The sequence below is a fragment of the Coregonus clupeaformis genome, chromosome 27, assembly GCF_020615455.1.
Source record: "Coregonus clupeaformis isolate EN_2021a chromosome 27, ASM2061545v1, whole genome shotgun sequence".
Classification (NCBI taxonomy): Eukaryota; Metazoa; Chordata; class Actinopteri; order Salmoniformes; family Salmonidae; genus Coregonus; species Coregonus clupeaformis.
Genome location: NC_059218.1, coordinates 39006233 through 39031951, shown reverse-complemented (window position 1 = coordinate 39031951; position 25719 = coordinate 39006233). Strand labels below are relative to the sequence as shown.

Below are 25719 nucleotides of genomic sequence, written 5' to 3'. Positions count from 1 at the left end.
AGACATAGTAACAACACACCAAGACATAGTAACCAAGACATAGTAACCAAGACATAGTAACCAACACACCAAGAAATAGTAACCAACACACCAATACATAGTAACCAACACACAAAGACATAGTAACCAACACACAAAGACATTGTAACCAAGACATAGTAATCAACACACCAAGACGTAGTAACCAACACACCAAGACATAGTAACCAACACACCAAGACATAGTAACCAAGACCTAGTAACCAACACACCAAGACGTGGTAACCAACACACCAAGACATAGTAACCAACACACCAAGACATACTAACCAATACACCAACACATTGTAGCCAACACACCAAGACATAGTAACCAAGACACTAAGACGTAGTAACCAACACACCAAGACATAGTAACCATAGTCTGCTTCAGCTCTATTAGTTGATGCAAGACACTTCTAACTGTTCATCTCTCTTTTTCTCTGTCTCTCTCTTTCTTTCTCTGTCTCACTCCCCCTCACCCCCTCTCTCTTTCTCTCTTTCTTTCTATATTTCTGTATCTCTCTCTCTTTCTTTCTGTCTCTTTCTTTCTGTCTCTCTCTCTCTCTCTCCCAGATATCCGTGTGATGGCAGCCTCTTGCAGGGCCATGTCTGAGGTTGTGGTGTCTGATGGGGGCGTGGACACCTGTACAGGGCGTGGCCGGGTGGCTCAGCTCATGAAGACCTTCAGCGTGACATGCCCCACCCCCTCCACACAGACCCCTCTCCCCCGCTGCAACAAGCCCTCCATCCCCACCAAACCCAGCCACCTGCGTTTGGTTGCCAGCCCCTCACTCAGGTAATCCACAGGACAGGACCAGACCACCAGGCCCCCACCCCCTGTCCCCCATTCCATCCCCACACCCCACCCCACCCCACCCCACCCAGGCCCCACTGGACTCTGCTGGACACCCAGCCTGGGGCCTCAGCTACTGGGGACAGGCATGCAGGCCACATGAGTCTCTCAGGAACACAACCAAACCTTTGACGCCATTGCTATTACTCCAAAAGCAATGCAATGATATAGAGATTTTAAAATGTTTACTTTTGCCATGTTTTATTTTAAATTGTACAGTACTGTAAATTCTCTCTGTGGGAAAGATGAACCAATAGCGTTGATTGTAAACAGCATCTTCCTTTGTTTCCTGCTTTTGCATTTTTATATTCACAAAGCTATTGGGTGGTTCCACCAATTAGATGCCTTTTTATATTCACAAAGGTATTGGGTGGTTCCACCAATTAGATGCCTTTTGAGTAGTTTAACTACATTTTACAATTTTATTTCACCTAATTTTAACATTCGGTCAATGTTCAACTTATTAAAAAACATGTTTTCCCATCTCAAGAGGTAAAATAAAATGACTATAGTAACCTATTAAGTGCTAAATAAAGTAACAGGGTTGACCGTAACAGGGTAGAGGACTTCATCTTAAATCATCCACAAATCCCCTTGTGACAGGGGGAATGGAAGCTTGTGTGCAACAGGGAGGAGCAATTGAATGCAAGCTTCAAATGTTTTTTTAAATTAAAGGTCCAATCCAGCTATTTTTATCTCAATATCAAATAATTTCTGGGTAACAATTAAGTACCTTACTGTGATTGTTTTAAATTAAAATGGTCAACAAGAAAACAAAAATAGCTTCTTAGCAAAGAGCAATTTCTCAAGCAATGATTTTGCTAGGACTGTCTGGGAGTGGTCTGAGTGGGAAAATGGTCTATTAACTAATTTACCGCCTGGTGTGGGCACCAGGCAGGGCAGCACTCCATTCCACCAAAACAGGCTTAAAATCCACGCAGTTTTTTTTTCCAGAAAAAAAATCTTACACTAAAATGCTATTATCATCTTTTTCACAATTTCACATTATTATTCCAACCTCAAGGTGTGAAGATTTACATAAAATCACATTTTTTACTGCACTGGGCCTCTAAAACATTTAAAGCCTGTCTATCTATGGGTAACATGGTTGACGTGTTATGCTCGACCTGCTCAGTTCTCCACCACAAAACACCAGAAAATGGCCAATGACTATTAGATGTTCAATGTTTCTTTAAAAATATATATTTTTAAACGAATAGTTTTACCATATTAAAACGAGAGTTCAGTTCATGTAACAGGGTTGAAAATTGACCGTTTTTTTTTTAACCTTTTAAAATGAATAACTAATCACATTAAATAAATAATAATCTTTAGAAATGACAGTCAGAGCAACAAATAACTAGGGCTTTACAATGATGGTGAAAATGTGGATAAAGTATTTCTAGAAATCACAGAGGATGCACAGAATTCTGGCACTTTAGCAAGTCTTTATTCATATTGGATTTATAGAATTTTCCATGTGGTCTATATTAAAGGGCACTTCATTTAATATAACAGGCTTTTAAAATGCAGTATTTGTGCACAATTTCTTCTAAAAATATCACTTAATGGAACGTCCCAATTATTGACCGTATCATATCGTGTATTCACCTGTTGATATTGTTTTTTAAATATAATGTACAAATCCTACTTCATTGATACACTTAACCTACAATACATTCACAAAGCCTGTATAATGCTATCAAGGTCATAAACCTGTACTTGTGATCCCAAAAAAGTATGAGAAATGTAAACTTGAATGACAAAGTACATGCAATAATATTTGTTTCGTAGTTAAGAGCTTAACTGCTGGCTACTATATAGAGAGAAACTGGTTCTGTGTTCTAATATTGACAGGGCCAAATCGTTCATACATAGCTGTCATGACCAAGGAAATGGGTAGAGTACAGTATGGACAGACCGGTAGAACAGGATGAGTGAGGTGGTTCCTCCTTGATCCCTGGGAGCAGAACCCTCCGCTTGTTTACCGTCACTTCTCCCCTGACTGTCACCTGGCCAAAGCAGCACATTGTGCTACTTACCTACCTGAGATGGAACAATGACAGTGCCAAATGCCTCCTCTCTGTGTCCCAGTGGACCAAACACTGGCAAGCCACACGGTCCATGCCAAATAGTACACCTCAGCTCTGGCAAGCCACACGGTCCATGCCAAATAATGCTCCTCAGCTCTGGCAAGCCACAAGGTCCATGCCAAATAATACTCCTCAGTTCTGGGTTACCATTGTTATTATTTTCTGATTGGTTACACTCTTTGTTGTTGTAGTTTTTTTACTGTGTTTATAGGGATGATATGTGTTGTCTTTGTGTGATGAGTGTTGTCCCACATGGTGTGCTGCACTTTGTGTGTGATGTCAGGCCTGTGTGGCGCAATCACAGCTGGACAATAAAATAATTTGACTCATCCAGGCGCTAGTGATGTGAGTTTTCTCAGAGCAAAGGTGGTATGTGTGTGTGTATTATTTAATTATCTCTCTTCATCCACTTTATAACCACCATTTTCAGTGGCACAGAAATATCCACCCAGTAAACTTTGGTTCATTTTAGGATTCCAAAAGTGAAATTCAGAGCCAAAGTAGAGGAGAGGAGAAACTCCCTATAGGCTTTCCCTCGCAGCTCCCTATTTGGGTAGTTAATATAAAACATCACTTGCCTCATTTAACCTCTCTTGGCTGCCCCCTGCTTGCCAGTCAAAGCAAAGCATTATACCTCTGAGGAGACGCAGTGCCCGCCAGAGAGGAAAAGAGTAGCTTAAGGACAGAGAGGAGGAGAGGGACATGGAGAGAGAGTGAAGCAGTTCTGATCAGCCATACACATTTTGTGACAAGCTATGGATACATTTGAGATGACAGGAAGCGTTTAGCACCCTTTTGATCATAACGTTATAGTCAGTTTCCCAAACCACAAAAATAAGCATTTATTTTGCATTGTATTCAACAAATACGTTTTTGCAGGAGAGTTTTGTAAGTACATGGCCAGTTTTGCTACATAAACAAACAATAGCCTGTAACCTCAGTGTGGTAAATATGTCCTCTTCGGACCCATGTGTTTGATTACTCATCCAGACAGAGTGGAGGTAGTTCTATTGTTAGGGAGGACAAGGGGGAGTGATGTTAATTTTTACGAGGAGGCAGCACGGCCTTGTTATGTCACGTAGGGTTTTATCTCAACACAGTCAGGGGGGATGAGACGCTTTGGAAGTCCGCACATCAGCCTTGTGGAGGATTTTCACACATCCCACGCACTCACATACCAAAACACACTCGTGCACACTTGGACAGTCACACTGAAACACACACACTGAAATACACACACAGATACACACGCACACACATACTGACACACAGCCATGCATGCAGACACTCACACACAGAGAGACACACAGTGATACACACAACTGTGAGACGGCGCCTAGCTAGATCTGTCTCCCTGTGAGTACAACAATGGCTGTGGCTGTTCTCTGACGCACAGAGACGTCGCAGAGCAATTTCCAGGCGAGTGCAGGAGGTCCCCCCCCCCCCAACTCCTCCTCCAAAGAGCCTGGCCACCGCCGCCATCAGGGCCCTCTGATGAGTGATAAAAAGGGTCTGTTGTTGTTGCTGCACAGGAGAGATGGACGCCTCTGTTTTTCTCCTTCTCTCTGCCTCTATCTCCTGATGTCCACAGAATTGGAAGTTAAGATTAAAAGCCAAGCAGAGCCGAGGAACAAAAGCACTGCGTTATGAGGCGTTCCACTGACCTCCACCACCCCTCACCACCTCTCTTTCTCCACCAGCCCCATCCCTCTCTCTCCCCCAACCACCCCTCTCTTTCCCCACCAGCCCCATTCCCAGCACCCCAGCACCCCAGCCTGGAGGAGTGGAGCAGAGCAGGGGGGGAGAGGGGGGCCGGGGCCATGTGATACAGCTTCACCCCCAGGCAGAGCGAGCAGGGGCCTGCTATGTCTCTCTTGCATGATTAATCTGTCTGAGGGGCAGGAGGACTGCCCCAGCCCTGCCTGCCTGGTTAACTCCCTGCTAACCATGTCCTCACACACACTGACACTAGCGCACAGCACACACACACTCTCACACACACACACACACTAGCAAACAGCACACACTGGCACAGACGCCGAGATGTACACCTAAACAAACACAGGCTCGCATACACCTCTGAGTATAGCTGTAGACTACTGTAGGTGGGAGGCGAAGTGGATTCACCTGCATAGAGTCTCAGATTCAGTTTCTCTGATGTCCTACTGTACTGTAGCTATGCTTTTCTTAAGCCAGCCTAGAGGCACAAGTCCCCCAAATTCACTCACGAAGCAATATACTGTATATCCACTGACACTGCTGCTGTTGTTTCTACCTACAGACAGGGCTCCCAGGCATGGCCTTAGACATGAATAAAGAAGCTAATGAAAGCCTATCTATGGGCTGGACAGGACTATGTACTGATACTATGATGTGGAGAGGAACCTCGGAGGGACCATGTGATTGGCCTCCAGCTTTGCGACCATCATCTCATGTGACCACCATTAGTCATGTGACCATCATCTCCTCATGAGGGTGTTTTTCTGTCTAATGCACCTGAGGCAGTCATACTGCTCCTTATCTCTCAGACAGGGGGCTCCAGTTATGTCATGGTCAAATCACAAATCACAATGACAGACACTTAGCACTGCGGCAACACAACGTTGTCTTAAAAAGTTACTCAGATATTCACCAACTTGACATGACACATACACACAATACAAATAAAGACATTCTTACATAAAGTGTCCTATGTTTGGCCACTGGTTCATTATGGTGCTGTCCAGGCCCGGTGTTAAGGTGTGTTCAGGTTGGTTGAGTTGCTTAGCACAGCACGAGGCCAGTGACCAGGCAGCCAGCCAGCCAGGCAGGCAGGCATAGGGTTAACATCCTGCAGTCCGCTCCGCATTAACTGGAAAGGAATGAAGTGTCAAGCGTGTTCTCACCGCAGTGAGACGGTCTAAACCCTGCCTCCCCCCCAGCCGTCCCTTCACCACCCTCATCCACTCCACCCTACTCGCCTGCCCCCCAGCAACCTCCCACAGCCGTGACCAAATTATTTTCTAGCCTCCCGAGATTCGCCTCGCCAGACAAAAATCTGCAGCGCAGTCCTGATTCAGTGCACAAACACGCAACCTCCCTCGTCTGTCAACGCCTCTCTGCCACCACTTTGAAGAAAATAGACGTCCTTTAATTTTTTTACAGGGCCTCCACACAAAACAACTCTGCCTCCCCTCTCACAAGGTCCAGTCTCTCTCTTTTCCTCTCACTCTCTCACCCCATGTTTGGATTGGTGTTTTAGGTTACCATGATTATTAGAATGTTGGTAGTGACACGATTAGTGTCTCGGTCTAAAAAGTGTGAGAGGCCAGTCAAGTGCAAAAAGTAGAATAAGGGAAAGCGAGACAGACTGAGGATGGACACCCCATGATTGAGAGGAGAGAAGGGGGGAGAAAGTAGACAGAGAGAAGGGGAGGGAGGGAGAAAATAAGCCCCACCATCGAGCCATACAGCCAAGCCAAACTGTTCGGGGGAAGAAGAAAAAAAACGGTTTTATTTATAGTGCGCTGTATCCATGGCAACCGGAGAGGTCAGGCAAGCTGGGCCTGTGCTTCAACCCGCTCTGGGGATTAGGATTTCACAGAGGTTCTCAGATGTGCGGAAGGTGGGCTTGAGCGGCTCGCTGCTTGCCGACGCAGGCAGCCCCTCTGCCTAGTGGGAAAGCTGGGCCTTCCGAGAGAAGAGAGGGGGAACAGCCGAGAGTCCAGGGAATTCTCTGGGAATTGCGATTTAGTGGTGGGGGGGGTTGACTCACACGCATGGAGAGAGGTGTGGAGCCAGCTTTAATGAGCTACCCCCTGTTCCATGGGGGGCTCGCTGGAGTTTATCTGTTTGGCTTTGTTTTTCACTCTAATTTTCACCCAAATATACGGACAACAAATGGTCACGCAGGGTCAGGAAAAACATTAATATTTTCACATTATCAAACCCTCAAAATCACCTTATAAATAATGAACACAGACCTTAATTTACCCCTGGAAGGATACCAGTCCTGGCTCTCTATAAAAAACATTGGTACACACTCAGCAGAAATTAAAAGGAAAACAAAACAGTCCTGAATCAGGGTGAAATAGTATTCTTCCTCATTGTGATCTAATATAGGATTGAACAGTGAAAGTCCAAACTGATATAGTGATATTGTGATTCTCAGCAGAGTCATCTGGGAGGGTCATTATCCAGTGATCCTGAGAGACCAACTGTGTTGGAGAGACGGTGCATCATCGTTACTGCAAGTCCAACCAGAAGAAGGAGGGCTCTGTGAGGCTCTGTGAGGCAGGGAGGAACATTGTTGTGGCCTTGTTATTTTCATCCAGAGGACTGTGTGAGAGAGTACTTCCAAATCCTGGCATGGGAGCCAGTTGGAGGAGACCAGCGTGAGGGAGAGGGGGAGAGAGAGAAGCAGAGAGAGAGGGAGGGAGGGAGTCACGAGAGAGAGTGGGGTGAGAGAAGGGGGGATGTGGGTGACAGGGGTTTGGGGGTTTGACTTGCCCTCCAAGAACTGCACCATGTGAGCGATAGTGTACAGACCACCCGATTCCTCCTGGGGCAGGGGACGCAGTTAGGGGACGCAATCACCGTTGCTAGGAGACAGGCGTTGGGGCTAGTGTTGCTGTGCTGAGGGTCTAATGTGGAACAGGGATGGGACTCTACTACTCCCTGTCTAGGAGCCCATGTGACAGGAAAACAAGCAGCTCAAGATATATGGGTGATTTCCCAGACAGTGTTGGAGGGCGTAATGTCTCTAGGGGGCACCATCAGCACCATCAACACCTGCGGCTGCTTCAATTGGCTGGCTCAGCCAACATGGCCTCTGTGAGCTGTGACCACTCCAATAACTGTGGTTGCCAGGATACTGTAGATGTTGCGAGCACATGATGGCTGTTATTGCCTGTAGGGTGGTCGGTATGGCGTTCTGGGATGGCCACAGTTCACAGCGGGAGGGGGGGAGTAAGGGGGGAGGAGGGGGGACTGAGGGGGACTGAGGAGGGGGAGTGAGGGGGAGGAGGGGGAGTGAGGGGGAGTGAGGGGGAGGCAGGGGGAGTGAGGGGAGGAGGGGGAGTGAGGAGGAGGCAGGGGGAGTGTGGGGGGGGCGGGGGGCGGGGGGAGTAAGGGGCAGGAGGGGGAGGAGGGGGAGCGTCCATGTTGCTAGGAAATTAGCTCTGCCAGTGATGTCTGCGTATTAAGTTGTTATAGTGAGTGAGAGCGAGTGAAGATTGCCAATCAAGTTCATTAAGCATGTCAGTCCAGAACATGGAGCTCAGGTCAGGGTTGTGCTTATTTCAATCCTCACCAATGCTGGCTCAGGTTACAGTGAGATTGACTGACAGGAAACAGTGAAATATGTGAGGAACTCAGAGACCCCAGGGTTTGTGTAACTGTGGCCCATCCCCAGACGACAGAGAGAGAGCAGGTCGTGCAAGTGCAGACCATTCTAGCCTCTTTATGGAAAGGGACACAGCAGGAAGACATTTCACTTTGTCCTGGGAACAAAGATCACACATAGCCAGATCACACACATGTACACACACATGCTCCTCTGACACACACACACACGCCTACACACAGTCCATTAGCCATTCAGAATACACTGAGTACACAATGATACATACAAACACACATGCACAATACACACATAGATTCTCAGAGATTTGTCTTTCAGTTTAGACATATGATAATGAGAAGTCATTGTCAAATTTGTGTAAACCAGTTTAGAATAGGAAGGTTGTGATAATTACAGGTTCCTTAGTTTGACCAAAGATTATCTATATTTTGACAAGATAGCCGAGTGACCGCTCTAATGATGGAAATACATGTCCTCAATGATTGAAGGCATGTGAGATCAGGTGGGACCATTCTAGCCAATGAGAGGGCAGATACGCTTGTGAAAAATAGGCACAACTAAGTATTTTTTATCAAAATTGCCGGAATGCCACGTGCATCCACTTATATCAGTACATTTGTAACAGCCTCAACATTACGAAACTTTTATTTGATCAAATAAGCCTCACGTAATTCGACACTCTCTCATAGAGCTCCATACAAAAAAGGGTTTATCTCACGTGGACTGATTTTGGGCAGAGTAAATCCTCTCGCTTTGCCTTTGATTTGACAAAGTGCTTTCAATTGTAATACTATTTCCTGTTTCCTGTCACCTGGTCTCTGCCAGTGGGTATAAATGCTCAGGTGTTTAGCTTTATGGTAGATTGAGATTCAAAATGGTCGCCTGTCTCGTCAGGGGTTAATTGAGTTTGCGGTGAGGCCTAGGGGCTAGTCAGGCTGATCTTCAGTCTTAATGTTAATTTGACTCGTTTTTATGAGCTCAATAATTTACGTTGAGCCTGGTCCAGCATCTTGTTAGATTATTTGTATAATTTGTAAATAACAGTACTTGTTTTGAGAGCCTTGAAATAAAAATATTCTGCTTCCTGCCTCTCCTTGCTCACCAACGCCAGCCAGACAGCTCGAACCATCCAGGGCAAGTCTGGTCGTGTTGGGGTGTCTGTTTGGTCATGTTGGGGTGTCTGTCTCGTCGTGTTGGGGTGTCTGTCTGGTCGTGTCGGGGTGTCTGTCTGGTCGTGTTGGGATGTCTGTCTGGTCGTGTTGGGGTGTCTGTCTGGTCGTGTTGGGGTGTCTGTCTGGTCGTGTTGGGGTGTCTGTCTGGTCGTGTTGGGGTGTCTGTCTGGTCGTGTTGGGGTGTCTGTCTGGTCGTGTTGGGGTGTCTGTCTGGTCGTGTTGGGGTGTCTGTTTGGTCATGTCGGGGTGTCTGTTTGGTCGTGTTGGGGTGTCTGTCTGGTCGTGTTGGGGTGTCTGTTTGGTCGTGTTGGGGTGTCTGTCTGGTAGTGTTGGGGTGTTTGTTTGGTCGTGTTGGGGTGTCTGTTTGGCCGTGTTGGGGTGTCTGTCTGGTCGTGTTGGGGTGTCTGTCTGGTAGTGTTGGGGTGTCTGTCTGGTCGTGTTGGGGTGTCTATCTGGTGGTGTTCAGTTATTTGTCTGTTAAGTTGTTGATCTAGTAGTGTTGGGGTCAGTGGCAGTCAGTGACGTTTAAGATCAGGGAGGACAATTTAAAAAATTTGGAGCATGGCCTTATTTCTATTACAGAATATTGGAAGACTGTCATTCATAATCCATTCACCCAGCTCAATGTAACATTGCTAGGTTTAGGCTACTACATGATAGTCAAATTTTCCCTATACCCATCATGAGGTTGCTACAACCTAGCCTATGAATAAAAGTTTACAAAATAGGTGCACAGATCGAGAGAAGAATTTGAGTAATCAAGGTGACAGACAGTGATACATTCAATACCGCTGTGCACACTCTTGCCTGCATCTAGCTGATCTAGGGTGTAATCATTAGTCCAACAGTTGCAAACTAGAGTTTCTATTGGACAAATTCAGGTATATTTATCCCTGTATCGTTCTGTTTTCTTCCATTTAAGAAACGTTTTTCAACAGAATCGGCGGAATGAATACACCCCTGATCACACGCAAACACAGTTCCCTTTCATAGCAGCCACATACAAACAGCATGATCATTTTGCTCGTTGTATAATCCCTTCTCGCATCTACACGCTCTCCTCCTCTCATCTTTTCCCTTCGCTTGCAGACTTCAGTGCACAACACATCAGCTGTCTGTGACCAGGTGAAAAAACCTTTCCAAGCCAAACCTTAATTTCATAACCGCTAACCTCTACACACAGCCTATATCATTGTCACCATATTAGCTAATGTCATAGTCAACATAATTACTAGAACTAACGCGTTAGTAAACCCACTACAATCATGTAGTACAGTGTACAATCAGCAAGCTGTTTAGCAGTTACACCAGCGGGCCCCGGTTGCAATAAATTAATAAAACCAAAAGCTTACCTTGACTTGGAAGAGTTCCAGTGTTAGATAGCCATAGCCAGCTAGCTAACATAGCATCCCTCACTCTGTTTTAGCCGGGTGTTTGAGTAGGCTAAACTAGCTAGCTGCATTCTCTAGCTAAGTGAAAGTGGAAAAAAATACAACAAAATATAGCTAGCTCTCTCTCTCTTGCTTCTCCTTCATTTTTAAAGAAATGAATTTGTCCAAAACTTTTCAACTATTGTCTTTCTCTCTCTTTGAGTCAACTACTCACCACATTTTATGCACTGCAGTGCTAGCTAGCTGTAGCTTATGCTTTCAGTACTAGATTTATTCTCTGATCCTTTGATTGGGTGGACAACATATCAGTTCATGCTACAAGAGCGCTGATAGGTTGGAGGACGTCCTCCGGAAGTTGTCATAATTACTGTGTAAGTCTATGGAAGGGGGTGAGAACCATGAGCCTCTTAGGATCTGTATTGAAGTCAATGTACGCAGAGGAGGATGGAAACTAGCTGTCCTCCGGCTACACCATGGTGCTACCCTACAGAGTGCTGTTGAGGCTACTGTAGACCTACACTACTATTCAAAAGTTTGGGGTCACTTAGAAATGTCCTTGTTTTCGAAAGAAAAGCAATTTTTTTGTCCATTAAAATAATATCAAATTAATCAGAAATACAGTGTAAACATTGTAAATGTTGTAAATAGATATTGTAGCTGGAAACGGCTGATTTTTAATGGAATATCTACATAGGCGTACAGAGGCCCATTATCAGCAACCATCAGTTCTGTGTTCCAATGGCACGTTATGTTTGCTAATCCAAGTTTATCATTTTAAAAGGATAATTGATCATTAGAAAACCCTTTTGAAATTATGTTAGCACAGCTTAAAACGTGTACTGATACAACTGGCCTTCTTGAGACTAGTTGAGTATCTGGAGCATCAACAATTGTTGGTTCGATTACAGGCTCAAAATGGCCAGAAACAAATAACTTTCTTCTGAAACTCGTCAGTCTATTCTTGTTCTGAGAAATGAAGGCTATTCCATGCGAGAAATTGCCAAGAAACTGAAGATCTCATACAACGCTGTGTACTACTCTCTTCACAGAACAGCGCAAACTGGCTCTAACCAGAATAGAAAAAGGAGTGGGAGGCCCCGGTGCACAACTGAACAAGAGGACAAATACATTAGAGCAGGGGTGTCAAACTCATTTTAGCTCAGGGGCCACATGGAGGAAAATCTATTCCCAAGCGGGCCGGACCGGAAAAATCATGGTATATATAACTTAAAAACAACAACTTCAGATTGTTTTCTTTGTTTTAATACGATCAACATACAACATAAAGCTGGAGCCTGAGGACAGTGTGTCCAAAATAGTACAAGCACAACATCACTATTAATCATAAAACACGTCAAGTTTATTTGAAAATTCTAAAGAAAAAGAACACACAAACACACAATGCCTCAGTGATTAACAGAACTGTTTCACAGATCACAGAACTATATCAGGGTGTCATTTCTCAGGCAGAAATGTAGATAAAAATAATGAAATCCTGTTCCCCAAACAAGTGCAAGAACCACAGAGTCAAGAATAGGTTAAATATACAAATAAAATAAAATCAATTAAAAACAATAGCACATCAACATAAAAACATATAAACATAAAGCTGGAGCCTGAGGACAGTGTCCAAAAGCACAACATCACTATTAATCATAAAACACCTCAAGTTATTTGAAAGTTCTGAGGACAAAGAACACACAAACACACAATGCCTCAGTGATTCACAGAAGTATATCACAGAACTATATCAGGGTGTCATTTCTCAGGCAGAAATGTAGATAAAAATAATGAAATCCTGTTCCCCAAACAAGTGCAAGAACCACAGAGTCAAGAATAGGTTAAATATACAAATAAAAAATCAAATCAATTAAAAACAATAGCACATCAACATAAAAACATATAAACATAAAGCTGGAGCCTGAGGACAGTGTCCAAAAGCACAACATCACTATTAATCATAAAACACCTCAAGTTATTTGAAAGTTCTGAGGACAAAGAACACACAAACACACAATGCCTCAGTGATTCACAGAAGTATATCACAGATCACAGAACTATATCAGGGTGTCATTTCTCAGGCAGAAATGTAGATAAAAATAATGAAATCCTGTTCCCCAAACAAGTGCAAGAACCACAGAGTCAAGAATAGGTTAAATATACAAATAAAATAAAATCAATTAAAAACCATAGCACATAAACATATAAACATAAATCTGAAAGCGTTGCTCAAACTCCCATAACAGTCCCGTTATTTTATCTTTGAACCGCTTCATGTCTGCCACATGTTGGGTCGCACACACATTTTTCAGACAGGGGAAGTGAGCTGTATCACCACCGGCAAGTTGCGTCTCCCACAATGACAGCTTCAACTTGAAAGAACGTATGCTGTCATAATACTGCGTGACAACTTTGTTGCGCCCTTGCAGCTGTTTGTTCAAGTTATTCAGGTGCTCTGTAACATCCACCATAAATGCAAGGTCCTGCATCCATTCTGCGGAATGAAATTCTAACACTGGTTTGCCCTTTTCTTCCATGAACTGTTCAATTTCTTCTCGTAAATCAAAGAAACGCCTCAGCACAGCACCTCGGCTTAACCATCTTACCTCAGTGTGGTATGGCAGGCCATAGATGTGGTCTTTCTCTCTGAGAAGGCTGTCAAACTGACGGTGATTCAGGCTTCTGGATCGGATGAAATTAACAGTTTGGATGACCACCTTCATGACGTTATCCATCTTTAATGACTTGCAACACAAAGCCTCCTGGTGCAAAATACAGTGAAAAGTCAAAAAATCACATCCTCCATTTGCAGATTGCACTTTCTCTCTGAACTTTGTCACAATGCCTGCTCTTTTCCCGATCATTGAGGGCGCACCATCTGTAGCCAGGCTGACAGCGCGGGACCAGTCCACTCCGACCCTGTCCAGCGCGCCGACGAGTGCGGTAAAAATATCAGCTGCTGTCGTTGTATCTGTCATCGGCACCAACTCCACGAACTCCTCGGTGACGGTCAATGTGTCATCAACTCCGCGGATGAAAATGGCCAGTTGTGCAACATCTGTAATGTCCGTGCTTTCATCAATTGCAACCCGAAAACGCAATAAATGACTTTACTTTTTGCTTCAACTGGCTGTCCAAATCCACTGAAAGATCGGAAATCCTGTCTGCAACTGTGTTTCTTGTCAGGCTGATATTTGCAAAAGCCTGCCGCTTTTCAGGGCACACAATCTCCGCTGCCTTCATCATGCATGTTTTTACAAATTCACCCTCACTAAATGGTTTTGAAGCCACTGCGATTTCATTAGCAATGAGGTAGCTAGCTTTCACTGCAGCGTCACTGATGTCTCGGCTGTGAGTAAACACAGACTGCTGTTTCTTCAGACCCGCCAACAGTTCATTCACCTTCTCTCATCTCCGCTGTCCTTGAAAGTTGTCATATTTGTCGGCATGAAGACTCACATAGTGGCGGCCGAAGGTTATATTCTTTCAGCACTGCAACATGCTCTGAACACACCAAACATACAGCTTTCCCATTCAATTCCGTGAATAAATAGGAGGATGACCATTTTTCTTGGAACACTCTGCACTCTGCGTCCACTTTTCTCTTTTTTGACAGAGACATATTGGGGCAATGAGGGTGCCAAAGCACATAATGTTAAAAGTAGAAGCCGTAATAAATATCGCGGGCAAAACAAAGTAGCTCATTGGCTGCACGTGCTTGACCTACTTGCTCTGCCCCGGTATAAACAGTTTGCTTGCTTAACACAATTGCTATTGCGCCATCCAGTGGACGCAATTGGAACAGCAGTTTATTTTATTGAAAAATTGCAGCGCATTTTTATACTTTACAAAAAAAATAATTTATTTTTATTTTTAATCTAAAATTTTTTATTTTTTTATCATCTCGCGGGCCGGATTAAACCCGTTTGCGGGCCTGATCCGGCCCGCGGGCCGGACGTTTGACACCCCTGCATTAGAGTGTCTAGTTTGAGAAACAGATGCCTCACAGGTTCTCAACTGGCAGCTTCATTAAATCGTACCCGCAAAACACCAGTCTCAACATCAACAGTGAAGAGGCAACTCCGGGATGCTGACCTTCTAGGCAGAGTTGCAAAGAAAAAGCCATATCTCAGACTGGCCAATAAAAAGAAAAGATTAAGGTGGGCAGTCTGAGATATGGCTTTTTCTTTGCAAATCTGCCTAGAAGGTCAGCATCCCGGAGTCGCCTCTTCACTGTTGACGTTGATACTGGTGTTTTGCCTACCCAAACCAGAAACCATGGATAGATGGTAGCATTCGCACATAACTGAAAGCGCAAACCACCGCATTTAACCATGGCAAGGTGACTGGGCATATGGTCGAATAAAAAAAAGTGTAGTTATTCCCTTCCTAAGGCAATCAAACAGGCAAAACGTCAGTACAGAGACAAAGTGGAGTCGCAATTCAACGGCTCAGATATGAGACGTATGTGGCAGGGTCTACAGACAATCACGGATTACAAAGGGAAAACCAGCCACGTCGCGAACACTGACGTCTTGCTCCCGGACAAGCTAAACCCGCTTTGAGGATAACACAGTGCCACCGACACGGCCCGCTCCCAAGGACTATGGGCTCTCGTTCTCCGTGGCCAACGTGAGTAAGACATTTAAGCGTGTTAACCCTCGCAAGGCTGCCGGCCCAGACGGCATCCTTAGCCGCATCTTTAGAGCATGCGCAGACCTGCTGGCTGGAGTGTTTATGGACATATTCAATCTCTCCCTATCCCAGTCTGCTGTCCCCACTTGCTTCAAGATGTCCACCATTGTTCCTCTAACCAAGAAAGCAAAGGTAACTGAACTAAATGACTATCGCCCAGTAGCACTCACTTCTGTTATCATGAAGTGCTTTGAGAGGCTAGTTAAGGATCATATTACCTCTACCTTACCTGACACACTAGACCCACTTCAATTTGCTTACCACCCCAATAGATCCAATTGCCATCGCACTGCACACTGCCCTATCCCATCTGGACAAGAGGAATACCTATGTAAGAATGCTGTTCATTGACTATAGCTCAGCAATCAACACCATAGTACCCTCCAAGCTCATCATTAAGCTTGGGGCCCTGGGTCTGAACCCCGCCCTGTGCAACTGGGTCCTGGTCTTCCTGATGAGCCGCCCCCAGGTGGTGAAGGTAGGAAACAACACCTCCACTTCGCTGATCCTCAACACAGGGGCCCCAGAAGGGTGCGTGCTCAGCCCCCTCCTGTACTCCCTGTTCACCCATGACTGCGTGGACCACGCACGCCTCCAACTCAATCATCAAGTTTGCAGACGACACAACAGTAGTAGGCCTGATTACCAACAATGACGAGACAGCCTACAGAGAGGAGGTGAGGGCCCTGGTGTAGTGGTGCCAGGAAAATAATCTCTCCCTCAACGTCAACAAAACGAAGGAGCTGATCGTGGAGTTCAGGAAACCACACCCCTATCCACATCGACGGGACCGCAGTGGAGAAGGTGAAAAGCTTAAAGTTCCTTGGCGTACACATCACTGACAATCTGAAATGGTCCACCCACACAGACAGTGTGGTGAAAAAGGCGCAACAGTGCCTCTTCAACCTCAGGAGGCTGAAGAAATTCGGCTTGACCCCTAAGACCCTCACAAACTTTTACAAACTTGCACAAACTTGCACAATTGAGAGCATCCTGTCGGGCTGTATCACCGCCTGGTACGGCAATTGCACCGCCCGCAACCGCAGGGCTCTCCAGAGGGTGGTGCGGTCTGCCCAACGGTTCACCGGGCGCACACTGCCTGCCCTCCAGGACACCTACAGCACCGGATGTCACAGGAAGGCCAAAAAGATCATCAAGGACATCAACCACCCGAGCCACAGCCTGATCACCCTGCTATCATCCAGAAGCGAGGTCAGTACAGTTGCATCAAAGCTGAGATCGAGAGACTGAAAAACAGCTTCTATCTCAAGGCCATCAGACTGTTAAATAGCCATCACTAGCTGGCTACCACCCGGTTACTCAACTCTGCACCTTAGAGGCTGCTGCCCTATATACATAGAAATGGAATCACTGGTCACTTTAATAATGGAACACTAGTCACTTTAATAATGTTTACATACTGCTTTACTCATCTCATATACAGTGGGGAAAAAAAGTATTTAGTCAGCCACTAATTGTGCAAGTTCTCCCATCCTATGACAGACAAATTGAGATTTTTTTTTCCAGAAAATCACATTGTAGGATTTTTAATGAATTTATTTGCAAATTATGGTGGAAAATAAGTATTTGGTCAATAACAAAAGTTTCTCAATACTTTGTTATATACCCTTTGTTGGCAATGACACAGGTCAAACGTTTTCTGTATGTCTTCACAAGGTTTTCACACACTGTTGCTGGTATTTTGGCCCATTCCTCCATGCAGATCTCCTCTAGAGCAGTGATGATTTGGGGCTGTCGCTGGGCAACACGGACTTTCAACTCCCTCCAAAGATTTTCTATGGGGTTGAGATCTGGAGACTGGCTAGGCCACTCCAGGACCTTGAAATGCTTCTTACGAAGCCACTCCTTTGTTGCCCGGGCGGTGTGTTTGGGATCATTGTCATGCTGAAAGACCCAGCCACGTTTCATCTTCAATGCCCTTGCTGATGGAAGGAGGTTTTCACTCAAAATCTCACGATACATGGCCCCATTCATTCTTTCCTTTACACGGATCAGTCGTCCTGGTCCCTTTGCAGAAAAACAGCCCCAAAGCATGATGTTTCCACCCCCATGCTTCACAGTAGGTATGGTGTTCTTTGGATGCAACTCAGCATTCTTTGTCCTCCAAACACGACGAGTTGAGTTTTTACCAAAAAGTTATATTTTGGTTTCATCTGACCATATGACATTCTCCCAATACTCTTCTGGATCATCCAAATGCACTCTAGCAAACTTCAGACGGGCCTGGACATGTACTGGCTTAAGCAGGGGGACACGTCTGGCACTGCATGATTTGAGTCCCTGGCGGCGTAGTGTGTTACTGATGGTAGGCTTTGTTACTTTGGTCCCAGCTCTCTGCTGGTCATTCACTAGGTTCCCCCGTGTGGTTCTGGGATTTTTGCTCACCGTTCTTGTGATCATTTTGACCCCACGGGGTGAGATCTTGCGTGGAGCCCCAGATCGAGGGAGATTATCAGTGGTCTTGTATGTCTTCCATTTCCTAATAATTGCTCCCACAGTTGATTTCTTCAAACCAAGCTGCTTACCTATTGCAGATTCAGTCTTCCCAGCCTGGTGCAGGTCTACAATTTTGTTTCTGGTGTCCTTTGACAGCTCTTTGGTCTTGGCCATAGTGGAGTTTGGAGTGTGACTGTTTGAGGTTGTGGACAGGTGTCTTTTATACTGATAACAAGTTCAAACAGGTGCCATTAATACAGGTAACGAGTGGAGGACAGAGGAGCCTCTTAAAGAAGAAGTTACAGGTCTGTGAGAGCCAGAAATCTTGCTTGTTTGTAGGTGACCAAATACTTATTTTCCACGATAATTTGCAAATAAATTCATGAAAAATCCTACAATGTGAGTTTCTGAATTTTTTTCCCTCAATTTGTCTGTCATAGGTGACGTGTACCTATGATGAAAATTACAGGCCTCTTTCATCTTTTTAAGTGGGAGAACTTGCACAATTGGTGGCTGACTAAATACTTTTTTCCCCCACTGTATATACAGTGGGGAGAACAAGTATTTGATACACTGCCGATTTTGCAGGTTTTCCTACTTACAAAGCATGTAGAGGTCTATAATTTTGATCATAGGTACACTTCAACTGTGAGAGACGGAATCTAAAACAAAAATCCATTGTATGATTTTTAAGTAATTAATTTGCATTTTATTGCATGACATAAGTATTTGATCACCTACCAACCAGTACGAATTCCGGCTCTCACAGACCTGTTAGTTTTTCTTTAAGAAGCCCTCATGTTCTCCAATCATTACCTGTATTAACTGCACCTGTTTGAACTCGTTACCTGTATAAAAGACACCTGTCCACACACTCAATCAAACAGACTCCAACCTCTCCACAATGGCCAAGACCAGAGAGCTGTGTAAGGACATCAGGGATACAATTGTAGACCTGCACAAGGCTGGGATGGGCTACAGGACAATAGGCAAGCAGCCTGGTGAGACGGCAACAACTGTTGGCGCAATTATTAGAAAATGGAAGAAGTTCAAGATGATGGTCAATCACCCTCGGTCTGGGGCTCCATGCAAGATCTCACCTCGTGGGGCATCAATGATCATGAGGAAGGTGAGGGATCAGCCCAGAACTACACGGCAGGACCTGGTCAATGACCTGAAGAGAGCTGGGACCACAGTCTCAAAGAAAACCATTAGTAACACACTACGCCGTCATGGATTAAAATCCTGCAGTGCACGCAAGGTCCCCCTGCTCAAGCCAGCGCATGTCCAGGCTCGTCTGAAGTTTGCCAATGACCATCTGGATGATCCAGAGGAGGAATGGGAGAAGGTCATGTGGTCTGATGAGACAAAAATAGAGCTTTCTGGTCTAAACTCCACTCGCTGTGTTTGGAGGAAGAAGAAGGATGAGTACAACCCCAAGAACACCATCCCAACCGTGAAGCATGGAGGTGGAAACATCATTCTTTAGGGATGCTTTTCTGCAAAGGGGACAGGACGACAGCACCGTATTGAGGGGAGGATGGATGGGGCCATGTATCGCGAGATCTTGGCCAACAACCTCCTTCCCTCAGTAAGAGCATTGAAGACGGGTCGTGGCTGGGTCTTCCAGCATGACAACGACCCAAAACACACAGCCAGGGCAACTAAGGAGTGGCTCCGTAAGAAGCATCTCAAGGTCCTGGAGTGGCCTAGCCAGTCTCCAGACCTGAACCCAATAGAAAATCTTTGGAGGGAGCTGAAAGTCCGTATTTCCCAGCGACAGCCCCGAAACCTGAAGGATCTGGAGAAGGTCTGTATGGAGGATTGGGCCAAAATCCCTGCTGCAGTGTGTGCAAACCTGGTCAAGACCTACAGGAAACGTATGATCTCTGTAATTGCAAACAAAGGTTTCTGTACCAAATATTAAGTTCTGCTTTTCTGATGTATCAAATACTTATGTCATGCAATAAAATGCAAATTAATTACTTAAAAATCATACATTGGATTTTTGTTTTAGATTCTGTCTCTCACAGTTGAAGTGTACCTATGATAAAAATTACAGATCTCTACATGCTTTGTAAGTAGGAAAACCTGCGAAATCGACAGTGTATCAAATACTTGTTCTCCCCACTGTATATATACTGTATTCTATTCTACTATATTTTAGTCAATGCCACTCCGACATTGCTCGTCCTAATATTTATATATTTCTTAATTCCATTCTTTTACTTTTAGATTTGTGTGTATTGTTGTGAATTGTTAGATACTACTGCACTGTTGGAGCTAGGAACACAAGCATTTCGCTACACCCGCAATAACATCTGCTAAATATGTGTATGTGACCAATATAAATTGTATTTTATTTTGTGGAGATGAGCTATGCTTCTAGTGAAGTTGAACTGTGCGTCTGGTGGAATTGAGTTGTGCGTCTAGTGGAATTGAGTTGTGCGTCTAGTGAGTTAATTGTCCAGTCTTAAGAAGTCGGAGCAGATAGGAGGCTTGGGGCTCCGGTTATCAGGAGGTACAGACACAAAGGCCTCAATGTGTTCCTCAGTAATTGGATCTGCTCCACCCTGGTGCCCCCAAGAACCTGACCCACCCCTTCCTCCTCCTCCATTTCCTCAATTTCTTCCTCCTCCATTTCTTCTTCTTCTTCCTCCTCCTCCTCCTCCTCCTCCTCCTCCTCCTCCTCCTCCTCCTTCTCCTCCTCATCCTCTTCCTCTTCCTCCTCCTCCTTCTCTTCCTCCTTTTTCTCCTCCTCCTCCACACAACCCCTTTTAATCAATACAGTGCCTTCAGAAAGTAGTCCAAGATGGCGTAGTAGTGCAGTTGTGTTTTTATCGTCTGTCTGTAAATAGCCTGTAAATACCCTATTTTTCGTACATATTTCCCTATCAGACTTTTCATCCTTCTACAAGATATACTTTCCTGCAACCCGCCTCACTCAATGTGGAACGGATTCTATTATTGACTTACCTTTATCTAGAATCTAGAATCTCCAGTTGAAACTAGCTAGCCAGCTAACTAGCTACTTGCTATTTGCTATTAGCCACAGCTAGCGGTGTTTCACCCAGAACATTGGATTTTTTTCTGCGGGATTAATTTTAATCACTGGACATTGATCACCGGATATTCGGCCAGTCTGCACAGCGCGTTATCGACCCAGAACATATCAGTTTTTCCGCCGGAATCACTGAATCACTGGACCTTTAACTCCGGATTCATCGCTACCAGCTAGCTACCACCAGCCAGCTACAACAAAACGGACGCTGTGGTCTGGCTAATCATCCTGAGCTAGGCCCATCGCCCATCTCCCGGCTATCTACCTCTCTGTCAACCGGACGGGACCACCTAGTGTTGACACGGAGCCCCGCCGATCCTACACGACTGGTCTGCCGACGAAATCGTCTGATGTGGTTACGACGTTAACCACGAAGATTCCATCCATCTGCTAGCCCTGGCCCGCTAGCACACGCTAGCCGTGGCCTCTTACTAGTGCTTCACCACCGGACCTTATGATAACTCAGCTATACAGCTGATATCTGCTGGACTGTTCCTTTTTACGGTACTACATCCTGTTTATGTTTAGCCTCAGCCCAAACATGGTTAGTTTATTGTTGTTTCGGTTATTTCTAATTGTACTATATCACTGTAGACCCCCAGCCTAGCTAAACCTGCCTTAGATAGCTCCTTTGCCCCTCCCCTATACACGCGGAGACCGACTCAATTGATGCCTTCAGCGATGCTATCTCTTTCATTGTTACCCAACGCTTAGGTTTACCTCCACTTTACTCATATCCTTCCATATCCTTGTCTGTACATAATGCCCTGAATCTTTTCTATAACACCCGGAAATCTGCCCCCTTTATTCTATGTACCCAACGCACTAGAAGACCAGTTCTTAAAGCCTTTAGCCGTATCCTTATTCTAGTCCTCCTCTGTTCCTCTGGTGATGTAGAGGCTAACCCAGGCCCTGCAGCCCTCAGTATCACTCCTACTCCCCAGGCGCTATCATTTGATGACTTCTGTAATCGCAAAAGTCTTGGTTTCTTGCACATAAATATCAGAAGTCTACTTCCTAAGTTTGAGTTATTCACTGCGTTAGCACACTCTGCCAACCCTGATGTTCTAGCAGTGTCTGAATCCTGGCTCAGGAAGGCCACCAAAAATTCTGAAATTTCCATCCCCAACTATAACATTTTCCGTCTAGATAGAATTGCCAAAGGGGGTGGAGTTGCAATCTACTGTAGAGATAGCCTGCAGAGCTCTATCATACTATCCAGGTCTGTGCCCAAACAGTTTGAGCTTCTACTTCTAAAAATCCACCTTTCCAGAAATAAGTCTCTCACTGTTGCCGCTTGCTACAGACCCCCCTCAGCCCCCCAGCTGTGCCCTGGACACCATATGTGAATTGATTGCCCCCATTTATCCTCAGAGTTTGTACTGCTTGGTGACCTAAATTGGGATATGCTTAATACCCCAGCCATCCTACAATCCAAGCTAGATGCCCTCAACCTCACGCAAATTATCAACGAACCTACCAGGTACAACCCTAAATCCGTAAACATGGGTACCCTCATAGATATCATCCTGACTAACATACCCTCTAAATACACCTCAGCTGTCTTCAACCAGGATCTCAGCGATCACTGCCTTATTGCCTGCGTCCGTAACGGGTCCGCGGTCAAACGACCACCCCTCATCACTGTCAAACGCTCCCTAAAACACTTTAGCGAGGAGGCCTTCCTAATTGACCTGGCCCAGGTATCCTGGATGGATATAGATCTCATTCCGTCAGTAGAGGATGCCTGGTTGTTCCTTAAAAGTAATTTCCTCTCAATCTTAAATAAACATGCCCCATTCAAAAAATACAGAACTAAGAACCGATATAGCCCCTGGTTCTCCTCAGACTTGACTGCCCTTGACCAGCACAAAAACATCCTGTGGCGTACAGCATTAGCATCAGATAGCCCCCGCGATATGCAACTTTTCAGGGAAGTTAGGAACCAATATACACAAGCAGTCAGGAAAGCAAAGGCTAACTTTTTCAAACAGAAATTTGCATCCTGTAGCACTAACTCCAAAAAGTTTTGGGACACTGTAAAGTCCATGGAGAATAAGAGCACTTCCTCCCAGCTGCCCACTGCACTGAGGCTAGGAAACACTATCACCACCGATAAATCTACAATAATCGAGAATTTCAACAAGCATTTTGCTACAGCTGGCCATGCTTTCCATCTGGCTACCACTAACCCGGCCACCAACTCTTTACCCTCTGCTGCAACTTGCCCATGCCCCCCCCCCGCTTCTCCTTCACACAAATTCAGACAGCTGATGTTTTGAAAGCGCTGCAAAATCTGGACCCCTACAAATCAGCTGGGCTAGACAATCTGGACCCTTTCTTTCTAAAACTAGCTGCCGAAATTGTCGCTACCCCTATTACTAGTCTGTTCAACCTCTCTTTCATAACGTCTGAGATCCCCAGAGATTGGAAAGCTGCCGCGGTCATCCCCCTCTTCAAAGGGGGTGACACTCTAGATCCAAATTGCTACAGACCTATATCCATCCTGCCCTGCCTTTCGAAAGTATTCGAAAGCCAAGTTAACAAACAGATCATCGACCATTTCGAATACCACCGTACCTTCTCCGCTATGCAATCCGGTTTCCGAGCTGGTCACGGGTGCACTTCAGCCACGCTCAAGGTCCTAAACGATATTATAACCGCGATTGATAGTAGACAGTACTGTGCAGCCGTCTTCATCGACCTGGCCAAGGCTTTCGACTCTGTCAACCACCGAATTCTTATTGGCAGACTAAATAGCCTTGGTTTCTCAAATGACTGCCTCGCCTGGTTCACCAACTACTTCTCAGATAGAGTTCAGTGTGTCAAATCGGAGGGCCTGTTGTCTGGACCTATGGCAGTCTCTATGGGGGTGCCACAGGGTTCAATTCTTGGGCCGACACTTTTCTCCGTGTATATCAATGATGTCACTCTTGCTGCTGGTGACTCTCAGATCCACCTCTACGCAGACGACACCATTTTGTATACATCTGGCCCTTCATTGGACACTGTGTTAACAAACCTCCAAACGAGCTTCAATGCCATACAAAAATCCTTCAGTAGCCTCCAACTGCTCTTAAACACTAGTAAAACTAAATGCATGCTTTTCAATCGAACGCTGCTGGCACCCGCCCACCCGACTAGAATCACCACTCTCGACGGGTCTGACCTAGAGTATGTGGACAACTACAAATACCTAGGTGTCTGGTTAGACTGTAAACTCAACTTCCAGACTCACATAAAGAATCTCCAATCCAAAGTTAAATCTAGAATCGGCTTCCTATTTCGCAACAAAGCCTCCTTCACTCATGCTGCCAAACATGCCCTCGTAAAACTGACTATCCTACCGATCCTTGACTTCGGCGATGTCATTTACAAAATAGCCTCCAACACTCTACTCAGCAAATTGGATGTAGTCTATCACAGTGCCATCCGTTTTGTCTCCAAAGCCCCATACACTACCCACCACTGTGACCTGTACGCTCTTGTTGGCTGGTCCTCACTACATGTTCGTCATCAAACCCACTGGCTCCAGGCCATCTATAAATCACTGCTAGGCAAATCCCCGCCTTATCTTAGCTCATTGGTCACCATAGCAGCACCCACCCGTAGTCTGCGCTCCAGCAGGTATATCTCACTGGTCATTCCCAAAGCCAACACCTCCTTTGGCCGCCATTCCTTCCAGTTCTCTGCTGCCAATGACTGGAACGAATTGCAAAAATCTCTGAAGCTGGAGACTCTTATCTCCCTCAATAACTTTAAGCATCAGTTGTCAGAGCACCTTACCGATCACTGCACCTGTACACAGCCCATCTGAAATTAGCCCACCCAACTACCTCATCCCTATATTGTTATTTATTTTGCTCTTTTGCACCCCAGTATCTCTATTTGCACATAATCTCTTGCACATCTAGCATTCCAGTGTTAATACTATTGTAATTATTCTGCACTATAGCCTATTTATTGCCATACCTCCATAACTTGCTACATTTGCACACACTGTATATATATTTTCTGTTGTATTTCTGACTTTATGTTTTTTACCCCATATGTAACTCTGTGTTGTTTTTTATTGCACTACTTTGCTTGATCTTGGCCAGGTCGCAGTTGTAAATGAGAACCTGTTCTCAACTGGCTTACCTGGTTAAATAAAGGTGAAATAAAAATAAAAATAAAAACCCCGTCATAATGCAACACCACGCCAATCACATCAGACACACATTAGATCTGAGAGGTTTTGCATCAGTTCAGTTCAGCACACCCTCTAACTAATGCAGTGCATCAGTGTTTTCCTTAATTGTTTTGATCCGCATCATCATTGGAAATGCATTTGTGTCATGCTTATGCCTGGCTTTAGTAGGTGAAAAGTATTTGAGAAATATAATTTCTATAATATATTTTTATTTATTTAACCTTTATTGAAGCAGGGAGTCATACTGAGACCACGGTCTCTTTCGCAAATGAGCCTTGCATGAACACATCAATAAACAACAATTACACTATACATATCTATTTATACTAGGGCTGTCAAAAATAGCGCGTTAACGACGTTAATTAGTTGTTTGCTGTTAATTACGTCAATTTTTTTAACGCATTTCACGCATGCGCAGTGTGACAAATTATTCAGGTCAGGAA

At 45.0% G+C, this 25719-nt stretch overlaps 1 protein-coding gene across 2 annotated transcripts in view; it reads left to right on the top strand.

Moving 5' to 3' along the window:
• LOC121542084 (vegetative cell wall protein gp1) overlaps nucleotides 1-1534 on the top strand; it is a 37549-nt gene extending 36015 nt beyond the window's left edge. For both annotated transcript variants that reach the window (XM_041851539.2, XM_041851540.2), the window contains exon 8: nucleotides 595-1534. In XM_041851539.2, coding sequence (XP_041707473.2) covers nucleotides 595-821 — 227 coding nt within the window. In that variant the 3' untranslated portion in view covers nucleotides 822-1534. The remainder of the gene's footprint in view (nucleotides 1-594) is intronic.
• The last annotated feature ends 24185 nt before the right edge of the window (nucleotides 1535-25719 follow it).